Source organism: Lupinus angustifolius, chromosome LG01, assembly GCF_001865875.1.
Source record: "Lupinus angustifolius cultivar Tanjil chromosome LG01, LupAngTanjil_v1.0, whole genome shotgun sequence".
Lineage (NCBI taxonomy): Eukaryota > Viridiplantae > Streptophyta > Magnoliopsida > Fabales > Fabaceae > Lupinus > Lupinus angustifolius.
Genome location: NC_032009.1, coordinates 9,860,582 through 9,870,950, shown reverse-complemented (window position 1 = coordinate 9,870,950; position 10,369 = coordinate 9,860,582). Strand labels below are relative to the sequence as shown.

The following is a 10,369-nucleotide window of genomic DNA, read 5'->3' as shown; positions in this document are numbered from 1 at the left end:
AAGGTTGGTGAGTAGATCAAGGTAAGTTTGACCTATCACCAAAGGGTAAGTAAGTTAAGTCTATTAACAAGGTTACAAAATTAATTCTTGATATTGAGTACACTTGAACTAAAAAGTATATGTTATTGTTATACTCAATTCATAACATGTGATATCATAATAAGTGCTATCAAATGCTTTAACAAGTGGCATCATAACATGTACATTTGTATCAAAGCAAAATTTTGTTTGAAAGTGCCATGTCTATTGTATGTTTGATACCATGCTAAATGAGTATATGCTAACTTACCTGTAAATCTCTAAATTGTACATATTCTCATTAAATGCATGTATGCTTAATTGTTATATGTTTTCATGCATTTTGGCTTTAGAAAGTTTGTTCAGTTCTGGATTAGATAGAGTTTTAGGTTGTATCCCTTAGCATGTCTTAGTAAGCTCAAAACTATGCTTAAAACTATCAACTTTCTATCATTAATCGATTAACCCTCAGTATAATCGATTAAATGGGTTCTAGTCGCTAAAGCTTTTTGAAATAAATCATTTTAATCAATTAAATTTTTTGTTAATCGATTACCCGGGCTCAATTTTTTTTTAGAAATTCAATTTTTGTTGTTTTGTGGCTTACGTCTATATTTTTTAGTCAAGTACATTTCAAGGTTATGGTTGTACCTCTTTTAGTATTTTGTAATTGTGTTGAACCTTGCTAATTATGTTAAATGGAATTTGTTTTTGCGTGAATCTTGAACATGTCTTAATTGTGTATTATAATTGAATGATTGAAATATGCTTTAAAATGAAAATACCCAACAAGTGCTAAAAAGTAGCATACATATATATTTAATCATTCCATGCCTAATATGTTTACATAATGGATATGTCATGCAAAATTTGTCAATATTCAGTTTTAGAGTCAGAAATCTGTGCATTTGTTTAAGTTTCTCAAACTGGTTATTGATTATACTGATAATTAATCAATTATATCTTTTTCAAAATAAATTGTTATATCTCGTCTTACTTTTGACTATGTTAATTAGTTGTTCTTTTTCATAATGTCAAAGGGGGAGAAAGGTTATTTGTTTGTTGTTGATGTATACAAGTTATTAAGGAGAAAGGTTGTGGAGAAAGATTGTCAAATGAGCATCTGTATTATGCTACCTACCAAGAGTACTTCTCTAAGTAATAAAGAGGGAGAAGATAAAGGGGAGAACAATGAAAGGGGGAGCAACGCACTTTGAAAGTCAAATACACAACCTGAACCTGACCTCTCAACATTGATCTTATCATCAAGCTTTTCATCAAACAAAGATTTGCTAGATTTGGTGTGGAGTATGTCATGGAGTTTGCCATCATCAAAAAGAGGGAGATTGAAAGTGAAGTGCACCATTGGTGATCGATCTATGTTTTGATGAAGACAAACATGAAAACTAACATGAAGACCAACATGAAGACAAGCTTGAAGATCATTCAACAAACAACATGTCGAGGACTCAAGGGGTGGCTTATTAGACTTAAGTTATAATTCTTTATTATTTTTTTAGAAGTCTAAGATGCTTGCCATAGATATTGAGTCTAGGTTAGGTAAACCTAGGTGTGAGTCTCACAAGACTTAATAAAGTAATTAATCCACTAAAATGAGACATCATCTAGAAATATATGATAATTAGGTTCATGCATTTGAATACATTGATTTTGTGCTTTAAATGTATTATATTTGAAAATCATGTATTGCATGAGCATATATCATATAGGTCGTTTACCATGCATTAACAAGTTGATTTTACACTGTTTAATGGATTATGAATTCTGTTAATACATTAAATTAATCGATTATGAATAGTGTTAATCGATTATGAATAGTGTTAATCGATTAACATAATCACAGTTTCAACAGAAAACTAAAAAACTGAAAATCGTTATTTTCAACAACCTGTTAATCGATTAAATGAGTACTTAATCGATTAACTGAGACTTTAGACAGCTTTCTATATAAACTGAAATCTCAGCATATGTGGCATAAGAACTCATACATTTTTACATCATTCTCTCTACATATTTTCGAGTTACTCACTATCATATCAAGGAGAAAATATTGCATGTTGCATTAGGAGAAAGATTAGATCATGCTAAGGCTTTAAGTTTCATATTCATATTGCATGTTCTTTAAAATCTTTCTTGCATCATTTTTGTGTTTCTTGGAAAGATAAGAGATAGTTTTTAATGATAACCTCGTGCATGTACGTTCATATTAGACCTCTTGTGAGTTCTTTCTTAGGTTTTAGTCTTTGATATTTATTGTAAAATCCTAGTATTAAGTACTCATTCATAACTCAAAGCATTATAATTCAAGGATTAGGAAAATCCTAGCCGCGGTTAGATAAGGTGTTCTTCAGAAAGATTTGCAGGTCTTGGGATAAAGAGCGATACCTTGGCTAGGGCCGAATCGCGGTAAGAAAGGTTTTCTTGGGAGGCGATTTTAGGAAAGGTCAAACCAAGGGTGACAAAGTTCTTTGGGTTCCAAGAAAGGAGCATTCGAGTCTTGTAATTGGAAGCGTATATGTAACTATACATTGTGTTCTATAGTGAAAAAGAAAATTTCCCAAGATCAGAAGGGGAGGCCTGAATGTAGCTTTGCAGTGGACCGCAAAATGAACCAGGATAAAATCCTTGCGCAATCTTTTCTATCCCTTTCTCTTTTACATTTCAAGTTGTAATATTGCATGATATAACATGATAATTTGTATATTGGTTCTATACTATAACTATTTTAATTTTGTGTCAAAATATATGTTATATCATTGCCTGATTTCTTGTAACCTATTGTGTAAGAGAGTTGTTAAACAAGATTTTATGCATTCTGTTTTTAATGGGTTTAATTGATTATGAACAGTGCTTAATCGATTAACTAGGCATTTTTCAGCACGTGTGCAAAAACCAAAAAAACGGAACTTGAGCTCTGCCACACCTATTCAACCCCCTTCTAGGTGTATTCTGCCACTGATACCTAACAAAAGCAACTTTTTGATATTCAATTTTTTTTTACAAGTTGCTTACAAAAGTGTATGAAAATGTTAAGTGATTGTTGTATTAATTGTGTGTATAAATCTGAATGTCTAAGTGCCTTTAAATAGGCTTCCAACCAGCCACCATATCCATACATTAAACTAGAAGTCGATTAGAGTGACATCCATTCATTTTGGTGAAGTTGTATCAGATTGAATTTGAAAATTTGGTATAACAGCTCTCAATAGTCGATTACTTTCATGGGTAACTGATTACCCAAAGTTTATGCCCAAATGAGTAATTAGTTACTCTGTATAAAATTTGTTTGGTAACCTATTACTCAGTTTGTGTAATTGATTTACTGAGGTAAAGTAACCTATTACTCAGAGTTTTGAAAATCAAGTTCATTTTAATCGAAGTTAAAATACTTTTCAAAAACGTTTTCCTATGAGCGTTTGGTTAAACTTAATAAATAAGACTTAGGGATAGAAGTATTTAAATTAGAAGACTAATAAATCTTGATATTGAGTAGCTTTTCTTCTAAGTCTTCACCCTTTTACTTCTTTTTGATTATATTGGTGCCTTCGTCAAAATCGCGTCAATGTCAGAAGCAATATCTTCTTCACACTAATGTGAATAGAAACTCTGGAAGAGAACCCTCTTGTTCATATGGAATAGGATATTGGAATAAAAATCCAAATACAGTAAAAGTTTATACCTATTGCAGGAAAAGTGGCCACACCATTGAAACCTACTATAGGTTACACGGGTTCCCAACCAACTTTCAGTTCACAAGAAGAGAACAAGTCAACTCAATAATAGCTACTCATGGGGATAAGCATTCTAATCATGATAATGAAGCAAGAAAAACATAATAAAAATGATCATAATGATACTTTTTGACTTTAATCAACAACAATATTGAGGTCTTGCAAGCATGCTTCAACAATAAAATCATATGACTTCAACAACAAGACAAAATGATACTGAGTTCACTAATGATGTTAGTAACATCCTCTCTACTACAACAACACCTCATGATGAAGAAGCTCACGGTAACTCCTCACTCATATCTCAATATATATCATGGATTGGATAGTGGAGTCACATATCATATACGCTTTACTATATTTTTGTTTTCATCTTATCATAAATCAAACTCATTAAGGTAAAATTACCCAATGGCAATGAAGTAATTGTCATGGTTTCTAGAACTATACCTCATTCTCAGAGCTTAACTATATATAATTTGTTATATTTACCTGCTTTTTCTTATAACTTCTATACATAACCAAGATAACTTTAAAAGCTTCTTGTACCCTCACCTTCGATGAATCTTCTTGTAAAATCCAGGATAAGAGATCCTTGAAGATAATTGGCACAGTTAAAATCTTAAATGGATTGTATATGTTGCAGGCTATTAGACTTCATCATAGAGCAAATTTCTCTTTTGTCAATAGTGAAAATGTTTGTAGCTCTAGTCTATGGCACTACAGATTAGCTTATGGTTCTTATACATGTATGGATTCTATTACAAATGTCTTTCCTTTCATTACTTTAATAAGAATCACATTTGTGATTTATGCCATCAAGCAAAACAAAAGAAACTCTATTTCTCATTAAACCAAACTCATTCTTTACAACGTTTTCACATAATTCATGTAGATATTTGGGATACCTTTTCCATATCCTCTATTCATTATCATAAATATTTCTTGACTAATTAATGATCACACACGATTCATATGGATTTTTCTTATGAGAAGTAAGGCTGAAACATCCAACTTATTATATGAGTACATAAATCTTGCTCATACTCAATTTTCTATTAGAGTAAAAGTAATTATGAGTGATAATGACCCTAAAGTTTTAATGAAATCCTTTTATTCCTTAAAGGATACTATGCATCAAACCAGTTGCATTTAGACTCTTGAGCAAAATGGTATAGTGGAAAGGAAACATTTATTAAATGTGGCAAGAGGATAACCAAGGGTATCATCGCTCACCCTATGGTTAATTAATCAATCTTTTGAACCTTTAACCTTTTGACCTATCTAAGTATCCATTAAAATCTTATACCACTAGATCAACACATTGTTGATTAAGTAATTAATATAAAGAATCACAGTTAAATAAAATAAAAAGCACACTTGGAAGTTGGAAGGGAGGAATATAACCAAAAATCTAGCAAGTGTTACCAAAATATGTTAAAATATGGTAAGAGATATCTTCTTGATGAAACAAAAATGATGAGAAATTAATGAAAAGAGAAAGAAAAGCTTGAAGAAACAAGAAAGGGAAAGAAATGAGAATCAAAGTCTCCATTGAAATGTAACCTCTCTCATTATTGTTATTGAATTGAATTAGTAAGAAGTGAGTCAATATGACTTATTTATACAAAAGAAAAGAAGAAAAGAAGAAAAGATTGTAAAACAAGTAACTAACACAAACCTAACTAGCTAATTCTTAACTTCCTAACCAAATATTATCTTCCAAAAATATCCTCTAGTATATCTTTAATAAAATATGCCCCAACAAAAGCTTCCAGCTTTCAGAGCATTGCTAAGCTGGCACCAGCATATGGCAACCTATAGCCCCAAGTCACCTTCACGCGTCACACCACTCCATACCCAATCCCCCCATATCTCTGTCACTCACTCACTCTCTCTCACACACACACATATATTTATTCGTAACACATTTTCTCACATCAAAATAAGCAAGACTTTTCTCCATCTCTCAAAATGTCTTCTAGTTCTTTTACTCACAACGGGTTTTATGTGCTCATGATAGTGGTTAGCACTATGGTGGTGGTATGTGCTGGTGGTAGCTTCTACCAAGACATTGATCTGGCATGGGGTGATAACCATGCTAAGATATTCAATGGTGGTCAGCTTCTATCTCTTTCTCTTGACAAAGTTTCTGGCTGTGGCTTTAAATCAAAGAAAGAGTACCTCTTTGGGAGGATCGACATGCAGCTCAAGCTTGTTGCTCACAACTCTGCTGGCACTGTAACTTCTTACTACGTATGTTTTCACGGAACGTATAACACATGACATACTTTTTAGTCAACAAATATGATATATGTTATCACTATACTAAGACTAAATTCTTTAGAGTAATGATATTATAATGAAATTTTTGCCGACATTCACACCACTTTTTTAATTAAAATGTATTAGTTATTTATTATAAAAACTGTGATAATAGAGTATTATAATATCATTCAATTTATGAATCCGGAAGGCTCTCGATTGTTGTTATACAAATGTTATTTATTAATAATTATAAGGAAAGCGTTATAACAAAATTAGTGTATAGGAACATTTTTCATAATATTATACGCACGCATTACTTCACTTTACACCATTTTTAACGGCTGATCTCCATCCCTAATTATATAATGGTTTTAACCTTTGTTTTTTTTCTCGTTATAATTTGTTTCTGTAACATGTGTAACATGTGCAACATACATTATGATTCATAAAACCATACTCATTCAATTTGATTAGCTTGCTTCTTCCAAATTCTAATACTATGCACTGTGGTTTATTTATTTATTGAGTAACTTTGACCTACTTTGTAGACACCAAACTTTGTAAAACTCAACTGTACATTCACGAGAAGTGCTATTGTAGCAAACCCACATAAACAAGTTAGACTACAGAATTTTACTTCGACAACAACTATTGCTTTATTTATTTATTTTCATGCCATGGAACTTTCAAAAAGTGACGTCTCCATTAATCAAATTTGTCTTTTTGTAAGAAGTGAATTTCACTTGCCATAAAAACAGGGGAAGGTAGCTTGATTTAATCTAAAAAATATCTTTATATTTCAAACATTAATCTAATATATATATTGTCAGTGTAAATATTTATACACGATCAATTATCATCCACCATTGATTTATATTATATTTTTGAAAAACCAATAATAATTAAATATGAATAGTAAATAATGGAGTGACAATGTATATAACTCTCATACTATTAATATATACATATTTTTATCTTCAAACATTAGCTCATAGCATAATGACCAAAGAAGATAATGGAATTGGAAAAGTGCTTACGTGGGGCTCTCATAGCCGAATTTTCATTTAAAAATTACTTTTGCTATGTGTTTTCTAATATTAAATTTACCAAAGTTATAAGTTGTTAAAACTTTCATATCCAAAAGAAAAGTAACAAATGTTAGAAAATATATATTATTTATTAATAATTAATTTAAAAGTGATATATTATTATTGTTATTATTATTATCTTATGGTATAAGAGAAATTAGTAGGAGAGTACTCCTTTGCTAATATATGCTTGCAATGAATTTCCAATTCTTACATTACAAAAATGCAAAACTCACTTCCCCATAGGAAAACTCTTTTTTCTATTTCTCCTTGTTTTGTGCTGATGCCACAACAAAAGCAGTATGAATAACAACATATTTTCATTCATTGTGTTGCAGTTGTCATCTCAAGGGCCAAAACATGATGAGATTGATTTTGAGTTCTTGGGAAACCTAAGCGGTGACCCTTATATTCTCCATACAAACGTTTTCTCCCAGGGCAAAGGTGATAGAGAACAACAGTTCTATCTCTGGTTTGACCCCACCAAAAACTTCCATACCTACTCTATCATTTGGAAGCCTCACCACATCATGTAAGTGTCAACAAAAACCAAAAGAGAAAATAAAACTCTACACTTTTATATATTATTATTATATCATTTATATTTATATTTTTTATTTTTTATTATTAAATAAAAATAATACAAATGAATAATATAATAAACATATATAAATATAGATACTACACGGATGAAGTGGCTCAGATGAGAATAATTATTATCGTGAGAAATAAGAATATTTAATATAAACTATTTAATCTTATTTTAACAGTCAAAATTAAAAGAATGATTTATGGCTAATAATTATCTTTTAATTATAATTATATATGCATGATTATAAAGTCTAGATTTATTGTTCTCGATTGTTCTCTTTGGTTGCATCCAAACCAAAATTATACTTGTACATAATTTTTTTAGACTTATATAAAGATATAATATATATAATTAGCACTTGGGAATTAATTGCTAGATACATTAACCACACAATATACCATACAAATAAAATATCCATACATCCTTAACTATGCATAAAATCATTCTGAAAAAATGGTGCCACATTGAAGAACATGACTAAGAGTGCTTCCTATCAAGCAAGTTAAGAGATCGAGTTGCATTTTATAAATTATATCATGTTAATTCATTTCTCTTTAGTTTATACAATTTGAACAACTCTCCATAATTCATAAAACGTTCATCACATTGATACCATGCACAAATTATGAACACTTTTATATTTCATCAATTTTATTTATTTATTTTAACTTCAAATATCTAACACATTTTTCCTAATTATGTGAGGTTCATGTGAACTATGTGCAACAGTTTACACACCTCAACATACTATTGTTTTGCTAAATCATGTAATTCTTGTACAACTGTTGCATAAAGCTAAATGTAACTCTATTTTTAAGGTTTTTTTTGGATTATAAGAGAAAGAGAATGAGAGGAATAACAGGGAAGGATGAGAAAATGAATCAAATCTTTTTCCTTGGGTAAACTAATGATATAGTAAAAATATTTTTTTTATTTTTCCTGTAAAAATGTAATTAACAATAAGAAAAGAACAATAATGTATAATTATATAATATTATTAAAAGTATTTAACTATTTTAACATTTTTTGTCCAAAAAACCTCAAATTGAGGAAACTTTAAAAATAAATACATACATGGTGTTGGTAATATTCAACTCTCAAATAAATCTTCTCTCTCCTTTATCTCACTCTCAAGTAATGGGAAGGCTTTCCAAAACTATCCCATCCTTTCCCTTCCCTCCCTCTTCAAAACCTGAATCCCAAACAAAGCTTAAGGGTATGGTTGTAAGTTGAGTTTTGAAAGGAATGAAAGAAAATGAAAAGCTTTAGAGTCATCTTACAAGTGTATATCATGACTCTTACCTTTTCTTTCTCTCACTTCCTCTCAAAAATTCAACTCGTAATCCTAAGGCTTTGTTTGAGAGTTGCTTTGTTTGAGAGTTGTGAGAGAAAGAAAAGAAAATAGATCAAAAGGTTAAGAAGGGGAGGAAAGCTTTCCAAAGTCATCCATTTTTTTCCCCTCCAAAACCCCACTCCCAAATAAAACATAAGTGTCTAAGCTTCTACTAGTAACCATTAACTAATTTATTACTTCGGTTAACTGCAGATTTTTGGTTGATAACACCCCCATAAGGGTATTCAAGAATGCTGAATCTGTAGGTGTTCCTTTTCCACATAACCAACCGATGAGAATATATTCTAGCCTATGGAATGCAGATAACTGGGCCACAAGAGGTGGATTGGTGAAAATTGATTGGTCCAAGGCACCCTTTACAGCATACTACAGAAACTTCAAAGCCACTCAGTTCTCATCGAAGTCCTTCAATCCAAACTCTGGTGTTGAATGGCATACAACAGAGCTTGATGCTTATGGCAGAAGAAGATTGAGATGGGTTCAGAAATACTTCATGATCTATAACTATTGCAATGATCTTAAGCGTTTTCCACTAGGCCTTCCTGCTGAGTGTACAAGAACAAGGTTCTAACAGAAGAAAAATGGTCACTTTTTGAGTTGGACAACGATGGTCTTTGTAAAATATATTATAATGTCTACGTCTTAAAATTCTTTTATGATTTTCTATGTTTTTTTTTTCTCTTTTTATGTTTTCTGTTTATCTTATAAGTTTCTAACTTATAGTTAATGTATATTTTATATGGAGGGTTCAAAATAAATAAAATTCTCCGCACCACTTTTCTTTGATCATGTTGGAACTAATTAATGTCTAATCATATAATAAAAGATAGTAGTTGAAAATGAAAATCATACTTGCACATAAGTTTATATTAGTTGTCCCACAAGTTATGTCATTACATATACCCTATTAATTATAATTAGTTAGAAAAATAGTTAATTATTATTTTTTTAATTTAAATTTATTGTTTAACCAATCACACGATTGATGATAAATACAATGAGTAGAATAAAAAATGTACTGATGATAATGTAAATCCCATGAGTAATATAAATAAAGGCAAAATATGCTATCTCACATTTTGAAGTAAAATGTAGTGATCCATCCAAAAACAAATTGCATTAAAAAAAATTGTGACAAATACCAACACTTTAGCATAAAGTGTGATATGTATTATTATAGATAAAGAAAGGTATAAGGGACATTGAAGGTCATTAAGAGAAAGAAAGGTAAATTGGACAATTATATTGACATATAAGGAGCGTCGACCTCAACATTCAAAGTTAGCTAGATTGCTGC

General features: G+C 30.5%; 1 protein-coding gene across 1 annotated transcript; it reads left to right on the top strand.

Moving 5' to 3' along the window:
- Positions 5,729–9,794, top strand: LOC109349362 (xyloglucan endotransglucosylase/hydrolase 2-like). Its single transcript, XM_019590131.1, has 3 exons — positions 5,729–6,026; positions 7,465–7,658; positions 9,265–9,794. The coding sequence occupies exons 1-3, from the start codon at positions 5,745–5,747 to the stop codon at positions 9,641–9,643; spliced, it is 855 nt and encodes a 284-aa protein (XP_019445676.1). The 5' UTR covers positions 5,729–5,744; the 3' UTR covers positions 9,644–9,794.

Coding starts and splice junctions, on each gene's coding strand:
- LOC109349362 (XM_019590131.1), top strand. CDS start 5,745: ATGTCTTCTAGTTCTTTTACTCACAACGGGTTTTATGTGCTCATGATA. Junction 6,027..7,464: donor GCACTGTAACTTCTTACTAC/GTATGTTTTCAC, acceptor ATTGTGTTGCAG/TTGTCATCTCAAGGGCCAAA. Junction 7,659..9,264: donor TGGAAGCCTCACCACATCAT/GTAAGTGTCAAC, acceptor GGTTAACTGCAG/ATTTTTGGTTGATAACACCC.